This window comes from Sorex araneus, chromosome 10 (genome assembly GCF_027595985.1).
Source record: "Sorex araneus isolate mSorAra2 chromosome 10, mSorAra2.pri, whole genome shotgun sequence".
Lineage (NCBI taxonomy): Eukaryota > Metazoa > Chordata > Mammalia > Eulipotyphla > Soricidae > Sorex > Sorex araneus.
Window position 1 is genome coordinate 23,522,850 of NC_073311.1, and position 23,499 is coordinate 23,546,348.

The window sequence follows — 23,499 nt, forward strand, 5'->3', positions numbered from 1 at the left end:
TGGTCATTTGAAAGAGTCTATTGATGTATAAACCACTAAATGCACTTCTTGAATGTCATTGTTATTTTTAGCAAAAAGAAGAATATTTTGCTTTTATTGAATCAAGAGTAATTTAAAAAAATTGAAACAGATGTGCCCTTAATATTAGTAAATTGTATTCTGTGTAGTCTATTACTATATCATTTATTATTTAAATTTTAATGGTAATGTTTATACTAATAAAAACTGACTACAATACTTGAGTGTTTGCTAGTGGATAATTTTCTTAAATTCAAAAAAATAACCTTTTAAGCCACATCTAGGTGTGATTATGTTTTTCTCCTGGCTCTGCTGTCAGGGTCACTCCTGGGATTGAGGTACCATATAGGGTGCCAGCTGTATGAAATAAAAGTACCCTACTCACTGTACTATTTCTCCAGCCCAACTAGTTGATAATTCTTAAAGTCTTGCTGATAGTTCTTAGAGCTAAGGGATAGCATTATACCTTTGGAGAATATGATGAAAAGTAAAATAAAATTAAATTGTCTGGCTGGCTAAGTGCTCAAGTTAGGGTTTGAACACTTGCACTGTTGAAGTGTGTTCCATCAGCCCTCTATGCTCTGGAGAGGTGCGACTCAATTGTATGTAAAGTGACCTTTAAACATTTTAGAAAATGTATTCGGTAGGGAAATTAAAACTGTGTTCAAGAAAACAAAACAAGAGCATCCAAAATCGATAAATTATTCTGTGATACTTGAAGGAATAAAAAGCAGTATACGATATTAGATACAATAAGATACAACCTATCTTACAATGTCGCTTCTATTTTCCTATAAATTTGCAGCAAATTGCAATTAGTTTGAGAAAGAAATACTTTAAGGACACAAGGAATCGTTATATTTTTGTGGAACTCTTGAGAGGTCATCTGCAGAAAATACTTGACAGGCAAGATCTAAGAACAGAGGCTGCTAAAATGATATCATTTTGATTACTACCTAGCAATTCCCATTACCACATTAAATTCCTGTGTAAAAATTTTAGTGGTCTGTGGTTCATGAATTGCTGCACTCAATGACTTTAATATTCTTACTGTCTCAAAAGAATTTGAACTTTCTACTCAATGACCTCAAGCTTTTCCTTTTAGAAATCTTATTTGCTCTTAAATCAGGAAATGCAAAGTCAGCTGTAAATAAGACCTTGGATAAGGAAAGGGTGGTAATACACAGGCAGCCAAACACAGACTGTGTCTCTGCTATCTACACATATGAATGCATGTAGAATTTATAAGGAACTTATGTTAGGCCTAATTCTACGTAACTTTCAAATAATTTTTCTTATTTAATTATCACAGACCGTTGAAGTAGATTCTATTACTATCCTAATTTTATAGAAGAAATGGATTAATGGAGAGGTCAGAACCCCAAGCCTCAGCTAATAAGTGGTGGAATGAGTTTGAATTTCAGTTTAAATGATCTCTTACTGACACAATTATTGCTTTTTATTTTACTTTATAAATACACAGGATATGAATACTAAAGTGTCCTATTCAGATGTTTTGAATGCAAATCTCCTTCTTCATATTCAGCAGACATGCGTTCTTCTGCTATCTATTTTCCCATAACTAACTCACTTCTTTCCCCTTTTCTGTGTCTTCAGACTCTCTTGTCATCTGGATATATCTTTATATAAAATGAGAACTTTGGATGTCTCGTGTTCTTCTGATTAGACCTGTTGTTCAGAGAATAATTAGGCCTAGTAAATGACTTTGCTTTAGGTTTAGAGAAATATGGTCTCTGCGGCTTCCTGGCACAGCTCATTAACTAGGATTATATTAACTAGGATTGTATTAACTAGGATTGTATTAACCAGGACTGATTTTTGCCGGAGGAGGTAAAGACCTGACTGCCAATCTTTAACCCAATGAAAACAATGTCAGAATCAAATGAATGTCACTATCCCAATATTGCCTTTCTAAGATAGAAACATCTAAGAGCTTAATCTCTATAGAGATAAATGTGCAGATGTACATCTTATGTTGATATTTTTTTCTGTTCCATTCACTATACTTTATACCTGTCTGTATTTCTTGGCTTGGAGAATACTCATTCATTCAAATATTTATTTCATTCAATCTGTATTTATTTTTGTGATCACTCAGTTGATACTTTGTTGATTTGTTCTGACAGAACCTGGAAAAAGTAAGTGTTGCTCCAAGCTTTTTTTTTTTTTTTGGGGGGGGGTCACACCCTCTGATGCACACGGTTTATTGGTTTATTCCTGGAGCTACACTTAGGAATTACTTTTGGCAGTGCTCGGGACCATATGAGATGCTGGGAATCTGTGATTATACTTTTTTTTATTGAATCACTGTGAGATACAGTTACAAAGCTTTCATGACTGAGTTCCAGTCATACAGTGATTAAACACCCATCCCTCACCAGTGAGCAATTTCCACCACCAATGTCCCTAGTATCCCTCTGACTACCCCACACCATACCACCCCCTGCCTCTGTAGCAAACACTTTCTTTCTTTCTCTTTCTTTCTTTCTTTCTTTCTTTCTTTCTTTCTTTCTTTCTTTCTTTCTTTCTTTCTTTCTTTCTTTCTTTCTTTCTTTCTTTCTTTCTTTCTTTCTTTCTTTCTTTCTTTCTTTCTTTCTTTCTCTCTCTCTGCTTATCCTCATTAACTCTTGTTTACCACTTATGTCAGGATTTTGACTCTGATTTTAAGAATTAGCTACAAAGACAGCCTGAATGGTTTCTATCCCTTATTTCTTATTTTATAGGCTTAAGACTCCACCCAAGTGTTTAGTCATACGCAAGGCTATGTGTAAAGAAGACTGGCTTCCCATAATTACAGAGGCTAAAATAAGTTTTAAGCATTGGAAAACTGGAAAAGAGCCAGAATTTTTCTTATTTACATTTTTAACGGGTGTGCAATTTATGTAATGTTTGCTGACTTAAGTTTATACTTATTTTAAATAGTGCAACATGGTCCTGGCGGAGAAAAACAACTGGGCCTAAAATTCATTTTTATTAAATTCAATTTAAATTATTATCTACCATTATTTTATTCATATCATAGGCATAATAACTGATATGTTACAATGGTCATTTTTATATGTATGCCTGTAAATATATGGTTATTTCTTAAAACACTGATTAATACCTTAAGGAGCTTGAAAAATGGAAATTGCCCTGCTTTTCTAAACATCTTACCATTTGGGGCTCAAGTCAGGGGTCGTCTTAATGAAATAAATGGATATAATAAACACTATGTGTTAGATGTTTCCAAATTTCTCTGAAGAATATGTAACTTTGTCTCCAAGCTATAATAACAGATTTACCAGTTTAAACTTTATGATGTATCACCTTGACCTTATTCAACATTTTAAAAAATAATGAGGATCTTTCTGAATCTTACGTCTACTTAAATATCTATAATAGCCTAGATATTTAGAGTAATTATTTTACATATGTCACTTATTTCTCACCATTCTAGCTTGTTATTGACAGTTTTTAAAGATGGTCATTTTTTTTTGTCTGGTTTTGTTCTGGCTACACCCAGCTGTGTTCAGGGCTTATTTGTGACTCTGTTTTTAGGGATCAATCCTGGCCTGCTATGGGGACTATCTGGGGTCATGAGGATTGAACCCAAACCTGCTACTTGATAGGCACTAATTTCTTTAAGGTGGATCTCCCTCAAAATTCTATTATAATGTTTACAACATAGAACTTGGTTCTAGAAATTAAAAAGATAGCAAATGTTGTTTTCATATTAATTACTGATATATATGTAGGAAACCATGGGTGGCATTTTGTATTGTCATGTACGTCCCTTTATTTTCAAAACTTATTTTTGAACAATGAAAAGTAGACTTTTGACTTATATCTAAAGATGATTTAATAATATTCCCTTTATTTGAAAGATATTTAAATATATTAAAAGAGAAATTTTGTGAATTTCTGGACTATATTTCTTTTTTTTTTGTAAATGCAGTAGCTTCAGGTAAAAGAATCAGATTATGAAAAATATAAATATGTGAAGTTGATAGGGCACCTAAGGTAATGGGAATTCACGCCTCTGTTATTTAAGCTATGACTGTTTATGACCATATAGTTGGAGCACCTTGAAAGAATTTGCATAGACTGATAAAACATCCTCCATTATCAGTACATTTTCAATAGTTGGGTCTTTTTAAATGCATGTTTTATTAAATCCATCTTGTATTTAGTGCCATTTGGCCGAGATTATAATCTAATGCTCAGATTTCTGTAGATTTAACTACATTCCATCACTTCTTTGTGTTAGTCTCTCTGATTTTTTGTACATTTCTGTATTTTTCCTATAGGAAACTGTTACCCTGATGCCAGGTCGGGACCTAGATTGGGATGAGGAGATGGCAAGAGCACAGTCACATGATTGTGTTCCTGTTCTTTCAGAGCACCCACTGTATATACTTTACACATCTGGAACTACGGGGCTACCAAAGGTATTTGTTCCTTTGAAAGTAACTGCTGGAGCAGATGCCTATCCATTTGAGAATATATGATTACTAGTGCAAAGTGTTTACAGACTATACCTTGTGGTTTTCATTAAGGTACTTTCCATGTTAAAGGAATGATATGGTAGAGTATTGGAAAATACTAATTATATTTAAGGCCAAATGGTTTTCTTTCATTGCTTCCAAATCTTCATGTATATTAGCAAGATGCTATTGTTCTAGCAAGCTACTTAACATGAGAGATACTTACTCTGATATCATTAAGTCTGGTAACATTATAAAAAACATGTTAAATGGAATTATTTTATTTTCAAAACTGAGATGTATCTTTCATAGAGTGTAGATTTTATTTATTTAGTTTTGTATAGGTGCCAGTTTGAGAATTGGCAGAGACAGTTTGAACAACAGGCAATTTATCCAGAGGATTGCACTATTAGATTTGTAGCACTGAAGACATCCAAGGTGTTTTAAATTGACTTACTGTGGAATGTATTCTCACAAAATGAATTGAAAAGCATCAATATTCATAAATATGTCAGATGCCAAACAAATGCTAGTCTTGCCCTTTATCTACAAAAAGTACTATATCTTTGTACAACTTCATAAAGATTTACAGTATCATATTTCTATTCACCATTATTAAGAGGTTTAACACTTATTGGATCAGAATTTTAGTAGTAGAAGGAACTTTCACCATTTCTTTATCCTGAATCATAGTGACATATTTGCCAGTAAGAGATCGCTGCTATATCAGATCTGAAAACAATCTGTTAATAATCTTAAAATGATAATAATGTTAGACTAAATTTTAAAACAAATTGAAATTTTTTACAAAAAATTGTTAAAAGAGCAATCTTAAAATATTAAAATGTTTAATATTTTAAAGATTATTCAATTTTATTTTTATTCATAAATTTTATTTATTCTGATTTAATTAAAATTTTTAATTTTATTTTAAAAATCTTAAAACATTCTGCAAAACATTGCTGTGGTTTCCATTAAGAAAACGTGCTAACTATTCCATTATTGTCTAGGTCAAAAATTTGTTTCTTGCCTAGTTACCCAAACACAAAACAATTTGATATTTCATCATCTTAATTTCTTCCTAATCTAGCTACTTGAAGATAATCTATTCCAAGAGACTGAAGAAGATTTTTTATTGTTCGGAATTTTTATTCACACTCTATTCAGCCTAATGCATTATATTTGTATTAAATGTTCATTGTTTTTTAAAGGAGATAAAGATTTGAGGAAATCACAGTCCCTTCAGTTCAGTGGGGTTGAAGTATCTAAGAATATACATAATGCAAAATGGGATGTGATTTTTGTTATATGAGGGCAACCTTTTCTGGCTCTGTAAAGACGAGACCAAATAGGGTCAATTACTAAATTATATTAAGTTATCTGATATTTCTGAGCAGCTGAAATCATGGTTAATTCTCTTTTGAGAGGTTTCATTATATTATTGGACATAGGATTTAAATAAATAGTTATGTAAATTGTGAAAAATTTTGAAGTGAAACAATCATTCAAATGGGGCAGAGTGAAATGAAGGAGGCATGCTGTTCTATTGGGAGAGGGTATTCCCTCTGCTTGATATATTTAAATCACTGAAATGAGCATATTTAAACCCACTAAATGGGAACATAGGGTTGTTGGCCCTCAAGGTCTCTAAGATTTCCCTCTTCTTTTCTCCAAAGGAACTCTAGAATTTTAGCTGTGATGAAATCACACTTGGATAGCAAAACTTTATGCCACTTATTTTATTCTACTTCATAATTCTCACTTTTTATTTATCTTCATGGCACTGCATAGTGTCTGCGTTCTTATAATATATCTCAAGTATTTTTGATAGAATATTTGCAAAACAATTTCTCACTTCTCCAGTTAACTGCCTCACTCCTCTTTATTCATAAGGTTTTCATTTCATTTTCTCTGGGTGTAATCAGAATTAATGGGCTCTGGAATTTTAATGTTGGGGTTCTCAGAATAGAAGTTTGTGAGAGATAAGTATACATGTATTTATAAAACAATTAAATATAAATCTGATGTCATCATATAGTTTGCTTTCTCAATTATGATCTTTATGAGGAAAAGTAATATCAGCCCATTAAAAATACTCCACTTAAAATGCTTATTTATCATTGGCTCACATAAAATGCACACAAAGCAATCTGTTCTTTTCTTAGAATTTGCGGATATATTTAGGGCATATTAGCATCTCTGCATCTGCCAAGCCTGGTGTTGTCAGGTTGCTGTTTGACAGGTTAATCTGTTAGCTGCTGCAAATATTCTAGCAACTACAGCTTTACATACATTTCTGTCTTATTGTGGGTTTCTGTCTTGTTTGATGCCGGTGTCTATTCAGGGTACTTCAAAGCAGTACACAGTAAAGGGCACACTCTTGATGCTGAGAACCTTTGGGAGTGGGAAATTTCTTTTACCACATGATTGAAAGGAAGGTCTGATAGGAAGGTTGTAGATAAAACCATTTGTCTAGGCTTTCGTTTACTCAATTTATACAGCTTTTATTCCTACATGTTAGGTGACTTTCATATCCCCTGTTCTAGGGTAAAAAGAAAAAGTAAAATCAGAAAAAAAATGGACGTTTTTCTAATATGTGGCATAAGTTTTGTAATTCAGATGCTGGACTTGTTCCATCTATGTTCATTAAATCACAGTTATTAGATCAAACTATTGCTAAAGAAGGAGCATCAGGTTTAGATCCAAAGGCCTACAGCTAGAGAGTGTGATAAAATTTTTACATTCCTATTAATATGATTTATTAAGTTTCAGGTTTTGTCCTTTTTGTTGTTTATTTGTTTGTTCATTTGTTTGGTTAGTCAGTTGGTTGATTGACACCAGCCAGTGCCCTGGAACTACGCAGTGCTGGGGATCAAGCCTGGGCCCCCTCATGCAAAGTCACAGTGCTCCAGCACTTAAATCCTTTTCCTGGTCCCTCGAGTTTTTTTCTGAACTCAATGAAGAATGATCTCATTTTTTTAGAGTGTATTTTGGAATTGGAGAAATAATAGAGTGGATCAGGCATTTTACTTGTATGTGGCTGACCCAAGTTTGATCCCTGACCCCTCATAATGGTCCCTGAGTGCCATGAGCAGTGATCCCTGAGCACAGAGCAGGATGAACCCTGAGAACAGATGGGTGTGATTCAAAGACATAACAAAGAAGAATTACACTTTTATGCATGGCTTATTAATATAACTTGCCGCCCAAAGTGTTAAATGCTGATTCTCTGCCACACACCTTGCTGAAGTTGCAAAGTTGCCATCTTTGTGACAGATGATGGGAGAAATATCTAGCAGAAGTGCATGGGAAGGGGTGGAGGTGGGGGCTTTCACAATGTCTTTCATGAATATTTGTGGGAAGACATAGAGCTAAATAGTTGTGAAATGTGTGTGGGTCTTTCTAGAGAGCAGGCATGGCATCTGAAAAGCAAAAACACTCTTTTTAAAAAATATATTATTGAATCACCATGAGATACAGTTATAAGCTTTCATGTTTGAGTTTCAATCACACAATGATAAAACACCCATCCCTCCACCAATGCACATTCTCTACCACCAATGTCCCCAGTATGCCTCCCCTTTCCAACCCTCCCCCTGCCTCCATGGCAGAAGACAATTTCCCCTATTCTGTCTCTCTCTTTCTCTCTCTCTCTCTCTCTCTCTCTCCCTCCCCCCTCCTCCTTTTGGGCATTATGGTCTGTAATACAGATACTGAGTGGTTATCACGTCGAGTCTTCTATTTTAAAACAGCACACATCTGCCATCTCGAAAGATTCCTCCAACCATCATTGACTTTGTGATCCCTTCTCTATTCCAGCTGCCTTCTACCCAGCTCATGAGACAGGCTTCCAACCATGGGGCAATATTCCTGGCCCTTGTGTCTATTTTCATTGGGTTTCCGTCTCATATTATGTTATTTTATATTTCACAAATGAGTGCAGTCCTTCTATGTCTGTCCCTCTCTTCCTGACTCATTTCACTTAGGATGATACTCCCCATGTCCATCCACTTATAAGCAAATTTCATGACTTCATCTATCTTAACAGCTGCATAGTATTCCATTGTGTAGATGTACCAAAGTTTCTTTAACCATTCGTTTGTTCTAGCACACTTGGATTGTTTTCAGATTCTGGCTAATGTGAACATTGCTGCAAAAATATATAGGTGCAGATTTCATTTCTATTGTGATTTTTTGTACCCTCGGGATATATTCCCAGAAGTGGTATTATGGGGTCATATGGAAGCTTAATGTCTAGTTTTTGAAGGACTCTCCATATTGTTTTCCAGAAAGGCTGGACCAGTTGGCATTCCCACCAACAATGAAAGAGAGTCACTTTTTTCCCCATGTCCACGCCAGCACTGATTGCTTTTGTTCTTTTGAATGTATGTCAGTCTCTGGGGTGTAAGATGATATCTCATTGTTGTTTTGATTTACATCGCTCTGATGATTAGTGATGTGAAGCATTTTTCTCATGTGCCTTTTGGCCATTTGTATTTCCCTTTTGAGGAAGTTTCTGTTTATATCTTCTCCCCATTTTTTGATGGGATTGGAGGTTTTATTCTTGTACAATTCTACTAGTGTCTTGTATATCCTGGATATTAATCCCTTATCAGATGGGTATTGGGTAAATATTCTTTCCCACTCTGTGGGCTCTCTCTGTGTTTTAGTCATTTTTTTTTCTTTTTGGGTCACACCCAGTGATGCACAGGGGTTACTCCTGGCTCATGCACTCAGGAATAACTCCTGGCAGTGCTTGGGGGAACCATATGGGATGCTGGGTATCGAATCCGACTGGCCGTGTGCAAGGCAAACGCCCTATGGACTGTGCTATCACTCCAACCCCAGTCACTGTCTCTTTTGAAGTGCAGAAGCTTCTTAGTTTGATGTAGTCCCATTTGTTTATGTTTGTTTTCACTTGCTTGGTCAGTGATGTTTTATCTTTAAAGATGCTTTTAGATTTGATGTCATGGAAGGTTCTGCCTACATTTTCCTCCATGTAAATATGGATTCACGTCTTTATCTTTAATCCACTTTCATCTGACTTTTGTGCCTAGCATTAGACAGAGGTCAGAGTTCAATTTTTGTAGAGGAGGATGGTTGAAGAGGCTCTCCTTGTTCCACTCCACATTTCTTTCTCCTTTGTCAAAGATTAAGTGGTCATATATTTGAGAGCCTGTGACAGAATATTCAACTCTGTTCTATTAGTCCATGGGTCTGTTTCTAGCCCAATACCATGCTATTTTAATTAGTACTGCTTTGTAGTGCAGTTTGAAGTTGGGGAAGGTGATGCCATTCATCTTCTTTTTCCCAAGGATTGCTTTAGCTATTCATGGGTTTTTTTTTGTTCCCCATGAATTTCAGGAGTGTTTTGCCTATTTCTTTGAAAAATGTCATGGGTATCCTGATAGGGACAGTATTAAATCTGTATAGTGCTTTGGGCAGTATTGCCATTTTCATAATGTTAATCCTCCCTATCCATTAGTAGGGAAAGTCTCCATTTCCTAGTGTCCTCTTTCATTTCTTGAATTAGTGTTTTGTAATTTTCCTTGTATAGGTCCTTCACCTCTTTAGTTAAGATGATTCCGAGGTACTTGATTTTCTATTGTGAATGGGATTGCTTTTTTTTTAATATCTCTTTCTTCTCTTTCTTTATTTGTTTGTAAGAAAGCTATGGACTTTTGGGTGTTGATTTTGTAGCCTTTCACTTTACTATACAAACCTATTGTTTCTACGAGCTTTTCTGTAGAGTCTGTAAGGTTTTTAAGTATAGCATCACATCGTCTGCAAATAGTGATAGCATGTTCTCTTCCTTTCCTATCTGTATGCCCTTGATATCTTTTTCTTACCTAAATGCTATGGCCTGAACTTCCAGTACTATTTTGAATAGGAATGGAACAAGTGGAAAACCTGGTCTTGTGCCCGATCTTAGAGGGAAGGCTTTTAGTTTTTTCCCATTGAGGATAATGCTTGCTATACGCTTGTTTGATGTCCATTTTTCTGAGAGTTTTCATCATAAATGGGTGCTGAATCTTGTCAAATGCTTTCTCTGCATATATTTATATGATCACATGGTTTTTTTCTTTATTGATATGATGAATTATGTTGATTGACTTGCGAATATTAAACCATCCTTGCATCCCTGAGATGAATCCTACTTGGTCTTGGTGTATGATATTTTTGATGAGTCCTTGAATTCTGCTTGCTAGTTTTTGTTGAGGATTTTTGCATCTGTGTTCATCAGGGATGTCAGCCTGTAATTCTCTTTCTTTGTGGTATCTTTGTCTGCTTTTGGTATCTGGGTGATATTTGCTTCATAGAAACTGGAAGTGTTTCTGATTCGTCAATTTCCTGGAAAAGCTTAAAGAAGATTGGGAGTACAATATTCTTAATGTGCTGGATGTTTTGGGAAGTCATGACTGTTGTTTTTATTTCTTGATTCACTGATTTTGACCATCATGTAGTCATACTGCATTTCACTGCATAATCGTGTTTCTTCTGACAATTTGTCTGAAAAAATGTGTGGTGCAACACAATGTGAAGAGTTTTATTTCATCTCTTTTCTCTTTTGAATGGGTTCCCAAGCAGTACATAGGAGCCTGGAGGATCAGCCAGCCAGGTCAGGGGTTCAACGCTTGAGACCAAGGATATAATACTGTTCTGCCCTGTGGTGCCAGGGGATTACCCAGGCTCTGGTCATCCAGGAACACACTCTGCTATACTGATTGTGGAAGGACTCTAGGGTTATACCTATTGTCACTCTGGAACCATGTGGTGCTAGGGATTGAACTGTGGTCGGTCACATGTAAAGCATATGGCTTAACCCTTGTGTTATCTTTCCAGCCTGGGTGAAAATTTAAAATGTGGTGCTAGTACTACTTATATTCTGGGTACAACAGTTATGCAGTGGTGACAATTATGAGGTAAAATATGATATTTCTACAGATAAGGTACTTATTTCCCCTTCATATTTTGTATAGCTTGAGTATAGCTATGTGTATACATATATTTTATTTGCTATTTTGAAATACTTATCACAGAATGAAATGGTAAAGAAAATCAACAAAAGAAATATGAAATTTTGTCATGTACTACAATATTCTAGTAATAGAGTATTTTGAGACCTGCCTTTCAGTTTATAAATTATTTTTTTTAATTGAGAAAGAATTCCTAGCAAATTTATTACTGAACTCAGACTTTCACTTCCATCACAGCTCTTGTCCTGTGGCATTTTTGTTTGTTTGCTTTTCTTTTACAGGTGTGACAAGTAAAACTACATACACAGCTCTGGATATTGGCTTATTTTCTATTTTACTTTCATGGCCCCACATCTGATATTTTGTGGGTTTCATTATTTTCAGAATCAGCTCATTAAGCTAGAGATCTTTTAAAAAGACCATCTGGGCTGATTTTCTGATCCTGAGGTAGTTGATAATCAGTATTTAATTTTACTTGTACAGATTAAGTTTTTAAAATATTCATATAAATTTAAATCGCTTTTAAAAGTGAGCAGCTTCACATTGTCTGTTTCTGAAACTGATTTCATTGTTAAGACTTCATTTGGAATACAGAATGTTATTTCTTCCTGGATGTCTTTCAAGTTCCCTTGAAAACTTCAAAGATTACAGATGATCCTACAAAACTCAAAACAATATATTGGCACATTTTAGCATTTTTTGGGGGGGAATTTATTAGGTTATCCAAATCTTAAGGGAATGAAATAAAGAACATAGTGTATTAGAGGTTCAAGACAGCAAAAATTCAACATACTTGTATTTTCAGGGAAAACCCCAATGCAAAATAATTCTACCTTATACTCAGGATATCAAAATATAATGTAAAAGTGTCATTTTTAACTTCTGATTATGTGTATTTTGGCTTTTTGCATGTCCTCTGTGCTTTCAATGACTGAAATGTTTATCTTTTGGTATTATTTATTTGTATTACATGGAAAATTTAATTATGCACAAATAATTATACACAAAACTATCTTACTACACTATTTTGAGTTGCAAATTGATATAATAATGAAAATCTCTTTAAATATAATATTTAAACATTTATGCTTACAAACTACTTAAAAAAGGTCTGCCCAAATAACCTGATTATTATTATACACCATATCAAATCCAAATAAAATTGAAAGGAGTTATCTTAGTTTCTTTGCAGGCAAGAATACATTTCATTTCAGGAGTCTAGATAATAAATGGTAAAGAATTGGTTGGTGGAAATATTTTACTAACACTCAGTAAAAATAAAACTAAGTGGATCAAAGAGGAATAAAAATCATTTTGGATTTTCTTTCTTTTGTAGTTCAATTTTAATTGTTTTTAATAAGAGTTTTAAGGGCAACACCAAATTATTTTGATATTTCAATCTTTTGGGTGATATTGACATTATGGAAATTAAGAAACTGGTTGCTAAGACATGGAATATTATTTTTAATAAGATACTACATTTTCATATTTTAATAATTTAATTTTTACTGAATGGGTTTATATTTAAATGTAGAAGTCTGTTTTTGAGTTTTGTCAAATGTATCAAATTATCCACCACTTTAAAATGTTTCACTTATTTTTCTGGGTTGGGGGTCATGTCCTGCAGTGCTCATGGGCCGTTCCTGGGTTCTAAACCAGGATTTGTGTAATGCCAGCCTCAGTCCCCCATCTTGTAATGCAATGTCTGAGGCCCAGTTCATTGAGCTATCTCTGTCGCCCAATTATCCACCACATTACAGACAAACAATATTGGTCCACATCTATTAAAGAATTATCTACTTGGAGGGCAAATAAAGCATTGATAGCCAATCCTTTAAATTACCTTTTTAATTTTACAACTGAATTGCAACTCATTTCTGTTCTCCTTACCTTTTTATTCCTCTTCAGTGCTTCCTTGGATTCATTTCCCTCAGTTTCATAAAATCTAAAATCTTACCCTGTTGTAATAATATTTGCATTGAGCTATAAACATGAGCTCTCTGCACAGTGAAAAGTTGGTGAAGAGAAAGTTTTAAAATATGTTAAGGGAAATAATTGATATTATCACTGTATAATATGATAGCATAATGCCTATGAAAACACTTTCCATTATCTCTCTTACAAAATTCTGCAGGTTGATTAGTATCAAATTCATCAAGTTACTGACCCATGAGAAAAACCTTCTCAGTGGAACAAACTAATTAGAAAAGTGCGTGGAGAATATTACAGAATATATTGGGACAAGAATTTTTCAGTTTACATGATAAAGTAGCATATGAGACACTTACTGGCAGGGGACATAGAATTTCTGCTATTCTCATGATGATCAAAAGAGCCAGAAGCATGCTAACTATGTCATACAACTTAGAAAGGAGCTGTCAAATGCCAACAGAACTGCATGTGATATGCCAAAAGACCAGGTGTTGCTGCTGGTAGATCAAATGTGTTCCACAGCTTGATACCTGTGTTTTATTAGTGGCACCTGAGGAGAGTAACAATTTTAGTAGCTAACAACATTGACTTATTTTTCATTCCCTGGATGCAATATGTGAATTAAAGCTGCAGAGTTATGCCCCAAAGTTATTCCTGTCTATAGGGTAAAATTATTAATGTCCGAACAGAGTATTTTCTGAATAGAATTGTGACACTAAAATAGAAAACTTGTTTATAATAGTTGACATTCACCTGTTTATCTTGATTTTTCACTTGGTTAAGTTTTCAAGCCTAAAATGGTTAATGTTTATATTTAAAAAATAAGTGAAACCAAAGACTAAATTTGTTAGTAGGCTTTGTTTTCAGTGACTCAGACACAGTTTCAAAGCATCAAAGTTGAATATAGTCAAATGTTGAAAATAAATGTTAGAATATGACATGAAGTGTTATGACTGTGATGTAAAGATGTCTATTTTTGCCCAAAACATAACTTAAGGCAACTCTATCAGTGTCAAATTCAACTAATTGGTATTAACTTCTCAGAAGTCCAGTATTCATTAAGGAATTGATCAACTTATCATCTTTCACACCATGTTAGCATGATCTACAGAATAGCAGTGTAATCTGATCAAGTATTAATCCTGTTGTTTAATCATTTCAAGGAATATCCTATGAGAGTATGTACTTTAGGCATGGAACTAACTTTGAGAGTCCATTCTTGTTTTTGAAATGCAAATGAAATTACAATGTGAAAATATGTCAAACTTGGAAAAAATAATCGCACATGATTTTGCATGATCATGACTGTACTTCAGAGAATCAAAAAATGTGACATTGAATCTACAAATGAACTGATGGGAATAAATTATTTCGCTTTTGTATTAGAGAAGACAAAGAAATAATGACCCAAGTACAGTTATGTGGAAATGAGCAATTTTCAGCATAGTTACAGTATAAAATATATTCAACAGGAAAAGTTTTAAATGGATTAGATAAAAGCATAACATCTATTAATTTACAGATTTAGAATTTAAATTTCACTTTTTCTTTCATGTAGGGTGTAGTAAGACCCACTGGAGGATATGCTGTAATGTTAAATTGGACAATGTCATCTGTATATGGACTTAAGCCTGGAGAGGTAATCATGGTTCTAAATTCATATTAGATGGCATTTATTATATATGTATAATGTAGACATATACATTTTTATTATCTTCTTATTTTTCAGGTGTGGTGGGCAGCTTCTGACTTAGGCTGGGTTGTTGGGCATTCCTATATCTGTTATGGACCTCTTATACATGGGAACACAACCGTTTTATATGAGGTAACAAAATAAATTTGAAATTATGTTACTTAAGCCATTCTAACTAGGAACAGAAAAAAATTGGAAGGAGCAGGAAAAATGTCATGGCTAAAATATTTTTTTCAAAAGAGAAAGAAATGATAGCAAACAATATGTAAAAATAGGAAGATGTGTTGAATAAATCTAGTAAAATTTATATTCCCAAAGCACATACCAACAAGGTTCTAACTAACAGATTTCTGTAAATTACTAGCAATCTGACATTGATTTTAGAGTCCTAGGAAAGAATATAGTATCAAAAAACTAGCAATAGAGTGTCACTTTTTGGGGTCTGGATTGTGTGAATTTCAAAGGTATGGGCCTTTGTCTTTGTTTTTCATGATCATTCTGTGTATAAGAAATATTTAGAAACTGACCAGATTCATAGCTGATTTAAATTTTGAGACATTGGCTAATATAATTCAGTAATAACAAGGTTCCTAGATATAAATATGGACATTATATAATGAAAAGGGTCAAACTTTAAAGTGTAGCAGTTGTAAATATATTTTATCAAGTAAATCTGCAAAATATATTAAGCAAAATCTTACGGAAGTGAAAGGAGAAATAGAAAAGCCCACAATTAGCGACTTCAGCATAGTTCTATCAATAGTTTACTAAACAGTGAATAGAATGCTATAGAATATACAAAAATGTAATATTTTCTAATTCTCAACTGACAGAATTTGTCATATATAGAACTTTATACCCAACAAAATAATACCTAAGATGTTTTTAAGTATTTTCATATTATATACTAAGGTAAAGTAAGTCCTAGACTAGAAATAAATTCAACAGATTTTATGTAATTTTATGTAATGGAAATTAAATAGATTGTCCTCTATTTGGTTCAAGATTAGATTCAGAACATCAATAAACAAAGTTAATAGGAAGATCTTGAAACAAAATCAATGCACTTCTGAATAAACAACAAAAAGAGGAATTTTTAAAGAGAATGATATATAAAAATATAAACATATCACTAATAAAATAGTACAACATATACCAAAATTGTGTAATAGGGGTCAGAGAGATAGTACAGCAGCTAGTGTGCTTGCCTGCATGTGGCCAACCTGGGTTCTATTCCCAGGACCACATATGGTCCCCGAGCCCCACCAGGTATGATCCCTAAACCTTGAGCAGAGCCTGGTGTCACCTAAAACAAAAAATAAACACCTCTCCCTTCAAAATTGGGGCTGGAGCGAAAGCACAGCGAGTAGGGTGTTTGCCTTGTACGTGGCCGACCCGAGTTCTAATCCCATTGTCCCATATGGTCCCCTGAGCACTGCCAGGGGTGATTCCTGAGTGAAGAGCCAGGAGTAACCCCTGTGCATCGCCGGGTGTGACCCAAAAACCAAAAATATAAAATAAAATAAAATAAAATTGCATAACAGAGATAAGGCAGTGTTAAGAAGCAAATTTACAGCACTAAATCGATACATTTGAAGAGAGAGAGGTCTCAGATTATCTCTCTAGTAATTCATCTCAAGAATCTGGGTAAGGACAGCAAAGTAAGCATGAAACAGACAAAACAAATGAAATGATACAAAATAGAAATCGATGAAATTGGAAACAAAAGTAGGAAATAATTGAAGAAATAAAGAGCTGGTTCCCAAAAAGAAAGAAAAGTTATCTTGAGATAACTAAAAATAGAGGAATTAAACTGTCAGTTCCAGCTAGCAGCAAAAGCATTATTAAGATGAAACTTCATAACAATACAGGCCCGATCTGAAAACAAAATATTTTTTGCAAAAGAATCCTCACCTAATACCTGGTTGATACAAAAGATCAAAAGGAGTAAGAATTTGTGCTCCTAAAGGATAAGAAAAATTAATTAATCTAGGTCCACTGAGAAAAAAAGGAAAGGAAATCTTGGTATTAAAAAATAGCACATGGAAAATATAATATAGAAATACAAAGATCACATCTGTGTACAAAACGATCAGGTTTGAAGAAATGGAGGTTTGTGATCATACATCCTCCCAGGACTCACTCAAGGAGAAAAAACTTGAACAGACAAGGCAGAAACACAGAAAGCAAACAGTAATCAAGAAAACACTTTAACAATAAAGACTTAATACTACAGTTCTCAATAATTATTTTAGAAAACATTCACAGAAATATAATATCTATCCTTGCTAAATACTTATAAAGTATGGAAGGAAAGGATACCTATCCCTAGCACAATTTTACCAGGCCTATCTTGGTAATATATATGGGCTAGAGCAATAGCACAGCCTGTAGAGCGTTTGCTTTGCACGTGGCCGACCCGAGTTTGATTCCTCTGCCCTTCTCGGAGAGCCCAGCAAGCTACCGAGAGTATCTCACCTGCAGCAGAGCTTGGCAAGCTCCCGGTGGCATACTCAATATGCCAAAAACAGTAACAACAAGTCTCACAATGGAGACGTTACGTGCTCAAGCAAGTTGATGAGCAAGGGGATGACAGTGATACAGTGATACAGTGATATATAGTAATATATATATAAAATATATATATATATTATATAAGTGTATTTTTTTAAATGAATCTTTGTGAGATACAGTTAACAGACTTACAAACTTCTGTGATTACGTTTCACTTATACAATGATCGAGAATCCATCCCTCCACCAGTGCCCATTCTCTACCACCAATGATCCCAGGATCCTCCCACACCCTCACCCCCGCCTCTGTGACCAGCATATTTCCTTTTTTTTTCTTTGCTTTTTGGGTCACTCCCAGCGATGCACAGGGGTTACTCCTTGCTCTGCACTCAGGAATTACCCCTGGTGGTGCTCAGGGACCATATGGGATGCTGGGAATCGAAACTGGTTTGGCCGCATGCAAGGCAAACGCCCTATCTGCTGTGCTGTTGCTCCAGCCCCCAGCACATTCCCTTTTACTCTCTCCTTTTGGGTGCTATGGTTTGCAATACAGGTAGTAAGTGGCCATCATGTTTGGTCTGTGGTCTACTTTTAGCACGCGTCTCCCATCCTGAGTGATCCCTCCAAGCATTATTCACTTAGTGGTCTCTTCTTTATCCCAGCTGCCTTTTCCACCAGCATGTGAGGCCAGCTTCCAAGCCCTAGAGTGATCCTCCTGGCCCTTGTCTCTATTATTCTTGGGTGTTAGTCTCACATCTTCTTACTTTATATTCCACAAGTGAGTGCAGTCATTCTAGATCTGTCCCTCGTTTTCTGACTCATTTCACTCAGCATGATACTCTCCATGTTGATCCACTTATATGCAAATTTCATGACTTCATCCTTTCTAACAGTTGCATAGTATTCCATAGTGTATGTGTATCAAGATTTCTTTAACCAGTCAGCTGTCCTCAGGCACTTGGGTTTTTTCCAGATTCTGGCTATTTTAAATAGTGCTGCAATAAACATACAAGTATAGATGTCATTTCTACTGTATTTTTCTTTTTCGCATCTCCAGGATATATTCTCAGAAGCACCAGGCCTATCTTATCCTGATTGTGAAAATGCGAGAAATTGAGTGAGCAAATAAGAGAGAGAGAGAGAGAGAGAGAGAGAGAGAAGAGAGAGAGAGAGAGGGAGAGAGAGAGAGAGAGGGAGAGGGAGGGAGGGAGAAAGGGAGAGCATGCTAGCTATTGCTGAGAGACATAAATGTAAAAATACTTCATATCATAAGAATTTAGCAAATAAAATCCAGCTATACACCTAAAGAGCCATAAGCTGTGAACTGGTGTTCATTCCAGGAATGCAAGGAAGTTTCTATACATGCAAGTTAAATTAACATAATATACCACATCTATGGGCTGGAGCAATAGCACAGCGGGTAGGGCGTTTGTCTTGCACCAGGCCATCCTGGGTTGATTCCTCTGCCCCTCTCAGAGAGCCCGGCAAGTTACCGAGAGTATCTCACCCACATGGCAGAGCCTGGTAAGCTACCCGTGGCATAGTCGATATGCCAAAAACAGTAACAACAAGTCTCACAATAGAGATGTTACTGGTGCCCGCTTGAGCAAATCAATGAGCAACAGGATGACAGTGATACAGTGATACCACATCTATAAAGGGAAAGATAAAAATCTTATGATTGTATCAGTAGTTGCTGAAAATACAGTCGAGAAGATTCAACATTGATCTATGATAGAAAACCTTACACATTGGGAATAAAAGGAATAAGTTTCAACCTAATAAGGCCAATATGACGAGATTACAGCTAAAATCATGTTAAACATCGAAAAACTGAAAGTTTTTCATTTAAGATCAGGACCAAGTGATCTCAATCAACAGCATTATTCAACATAGTACTAAAAGTCTTAGCCACAGTAATAAAGCAAGAAAAATACAATAATATGTGAGGCTCCACCCGAGCGTGTAAGAAGCAGCCTTGAGCATGGCAGTGGTTGGTTTGTGGAGTTTTTTGGTTAATGGAGCTGGGTCTCTTGGGGTGGGGAGGGCTCTCTCCCATCCCACTGTGGGGTGCCCAGTATGAAACAATTTGGTGCGAAGTCCAGTGGCATAGTTATGGGGGCCTTATGTTTGAATATTAAATGTAATCAAATATTGTGAACTGACTTATAAAATAAAAAAAATTAAAAAGGAAAAAGACACTAAGAAAAATGTTATAAAAGAAGTATCATTATAGATATTTTCTGATGACAATAATACATAGGGAATTTTATAGACTCCAAAAATTTTTTTGTTGTAAATAAGTACAGGAAAATAGGATAAAATTAATATAAAATATTTTATATAATGAATTAAAAGATAGACAAATTAAGAAAGCAGTCACATTTACAATTATATGAAAGAAGAAATTCCAGGGAGTACAGTTGAGTAATGGTTGTTAAAGACAAAAGCATGGAAAGCTAGAGGACCTTATTAAAATAAACAGATCTCTCTCTCTCTCTCTCTCTCTCTCACACACACACACACACACACACACACACACACACACACACACAAACAAAACCAGAAATGTGTATCATGCTCATGAATTGGAAAACTTATTATTAAAATCACTGTCACTGTAGCACTGTCATCCTGTTGCTCATTGATTGCTTGAGCGGGTGCCAGTACGTCTCCATTTGTCCCTGTCACATGCTAGTGTAGCCCAATGGCATCTGCTCACCCCAGGAACATGAAGGGCACATTGTTATTACTGTTTTTGGCATATCAAATACATCACGGGTAGCTTGCCAGGCTCTACCATTCGGGCAGAATAGTTTCAGTAGCTTGCCAGGCTCTCCAAGAGGTATGGGAAATGAGTAGGGAGTGTCTTATGATGTCGTGTGGCTTCAAAAGTGGCTGTGTGGTCCAGGAGTATGCTCACTCATGTGAAACTTGCCCTGAGCTTGTGGGAAGCGGCCTGGAGGGTGGCGTTTGGGTTGTGGAAGTTGGCTGCCAGGACTGGATCTTTTGGGGTTGGGAGAGCTCTCATCCACCCCGCTCTGGGGTGCCCCGAGTGAAAACAGCTGGGTACTGAGTTCGGTGGCATGGTTATGGGGGCCTCATTTTATGCTCCCTTCTGGGAGAAGCAGCCGTGAGTTCTGGGTGGTGGCTGACGAGGAGATTATTTGTCCCACAGAACCCAAGTAACGCGGAACTTTGTGTCCTTGGACTCAGGGCTCAACGGGACCTGGGAGCAGAGATCCTTTGTCAGCTTCCCCCCCAGTCTCCGGCAACCCAGGGGTCACGCCGATAAACTACTTCCTGCTGGTGCCAGATTATTAAAATGCTCATCCTAAATAAATTTGTAGATTCTGTGCAATTCCTACCAAAATTCCAGTGGAATTTGCTTTTTGGGGTGGTTGGGAGAGGGCTTCTAATCAGTATTCTGAGACCCAGGGGCCATTCCCACCAATACTCAGCTAACCAAGACAGATGGTTCTTTGATAGCTCCCAAATATTTGATGCTTCTTAGGTCTAATGATGAACAAGATGGGAACACATCTCCAAAGATAGACGTGTTGCCCATAGATAGATTTAAAAATGGACAACATCACTTATTACAAATATGGCTTGATTGTCATTGTAAAACTTGTTGAGCATATAAAGAGCATTCCTTAACCAATGAGTTAAACTAGTTTCAGAATACAAAATCAGCAAATGGATGCCAATTTCATATCTACTTATTAGCATTGAACACTCAAATGATAACAACATGAAGGATCTTTGTGAAGAAATTGTTCTGTATCTTGACTATATTCATATCCTAAGTATGATATTTTAAGTATTACTAGATACTAACACAGGGGGAAACTAAGTAAAATATATGCTCTATGTCTGTTTTTTTTTCCTGTCATTGTATATGAGTCTATAGTCATCTCACATAAATGTTTAAAAATAGAACTCTTCAAAGAACTCTTGACTCCCGATCATATTTTAAGCTTATTGACATGATATAAATTGTCCGTAGTGTCTGCCCTATCCTTGGCCTTGTTTAAAACCTTATCTCTTGGCCTCTGATTCAGCTTCACACTCAATACGTTTGTCAAAACAAGTGTCCCCTGTTATGTCATCAAAACAAAGGTGAAATTTTTGTAGAGAGAACAACTTTATTATAAGTACTTCTGTTCTTATTAATGTTTTGACAAGATATATATCACTGTCAGCTAAAATGGCCTTATCTCAATCTGGGGCCTATGTCTCCCTGTCCATCCCCTCAGATATTCTATTCCAAGGGAAAAAAAAGATGTACATGTTGTAAATTCTGGGGGGAGGGGAGGCACAGCATGAGATTAGGGAGCCAGCCAGTAAAACAGAGTGGATATGAGGAGTACAGAGTACAAGAAAAAAATTAAGTCTGTAGGGTCTTTAGAAAAATATCAAGAAACACTGGTCTTGAGCATAAACAATAATTGATAAATCATACCTCTATTGAATTCAAATATCCAAAGATATTTAAAAATAAATATTGAATGATTCCTTTCATTTTTTAATATTTTTTTATTTTGGAATTAATACAAATCTATATAATGGCTAGAAGAGAAGAGCTGATTAGGTAAAGATATTTTTCTCTGAGGTAGGAAAAAAATTCATTCAAATATTCTCTTTATTAAATTATTTTAAGGACAATGAATAAGGTATTTTTTCACCTCATACCTATTTTTATTAATTGAGTTAGACATATTTTAAATATTCATTTTTAGAAGACAAATTGGAATTTCAGTTAATATATGTTAGCTAGTTCTAAATAGTTCATTCTATATAATTCAGAGAAGTAAAATAAAGAATTAACTTTTTAAGAGCACTTCATTTTATCTTATTAATGTTTCCCACAGGATAAGATCAAGTAAAAATGTTGGAAATCTTGAATTGCTATTTACCTTGCATATCACTACATCAATTTTTGTATTTTTCTGTTTCCTTGCCTCCCCAGTTTTCTTATTTTTTAAACTGGATTTGTAGGTTACATAAGCATTCATGCTGTGAGTTTACGCTTGGCATAATTTTTGGGGGTTGTTCTTATCACATATGTACAAATGTCTGTTTTTTGCACACGTTCCAGTTGAATATTCCTGTGGAATACAGGTTTCCCCAGAGGCAGTGTTGTGGCTCTGTTAAGAAATCAGTTTACTGGGCCACTAGATCTTCATACACTCCTCTAAGTTTATTTTTAATTATTGAGGCATCTATTACATTACCTATTCTTTTATTTCTGACACTATTTGTCTTCTTGGTTTTTAATTAGTCTAATGATGGGTTTGCCATTTTAACTTCCAAAAGAATCAATTTGCAGTTTTGATTTTTTAACGTTTTTTCTCTTCTCTTATTTCTGCTCTAATCTCTCTCTTATTTTCTTTTCCTTCTGCTAACTTGTGTCTTAGGGTTTTTTTTTTTTTTTTACTTTATCTAGTTCCTTGATGTGCACACATGAGGTATGAGCAATGTTTTGTGCTTTTGCTTATTTATTTAGGGGTGCTCACAAGCAGAGTTCTGGAGGCCCCCGGTTCCCATTGCTACTGACATTTGTCCTGTAGTTCAATGCAAAGGCCCTTTAGTGCCAGGGATACCCAGGCCACAGCTAAACGGGAGACCCTGGGGTACTGGGGGTCTGTAGGCCTGCACCAGTGATGCTCAGGGAACCTTGTGCTAGTGCAAACTCAGTTTGGGTCGGGTGCATGCTTATTTATGCATTAATCATTAAACTATCACCCGGCCACTTTTCTTCCTTTTCAGTGTAAGTATTTTCATGATAAACTTAATTCTCGGCATTGTTTTGTTTTTTGGAATATTTTGGCTTTGGTTTTGTATTGAAATACCTTTTAACTTCTGTTTTAGCTTCC

General features: G+C 35.3%; 1 protein-coding gene across 1 annotated transcript in view; it reads left to right on the forward strand.

Annotated features, from left to right (window-relative positions):
* The window catches only part of ACSS3 (acyl-CoA synthetase short chain family member 3), a 186,800-nt gene that overhangs the window by 65,355 nt on the left and 97,946 nt on the right, over positions 1-23,499 (forward strand). The window contains exons 5-7 of the mRNA XM_055118199.1: positions 4,329-4,469; positions 14,973-15,053; positions 15,144-15,239. Coding sequence (XP_054974174.1) covers positions 4,329-4,469; positions 14,973-15,053; positions 15,144-15,239 — 318 coding nt within the window. The remainder of the gene's footprint in view (positions 1-4,328; positions 4,470-14,972; positions 15,054-15,143; positions 15,240-23,499) is intronic.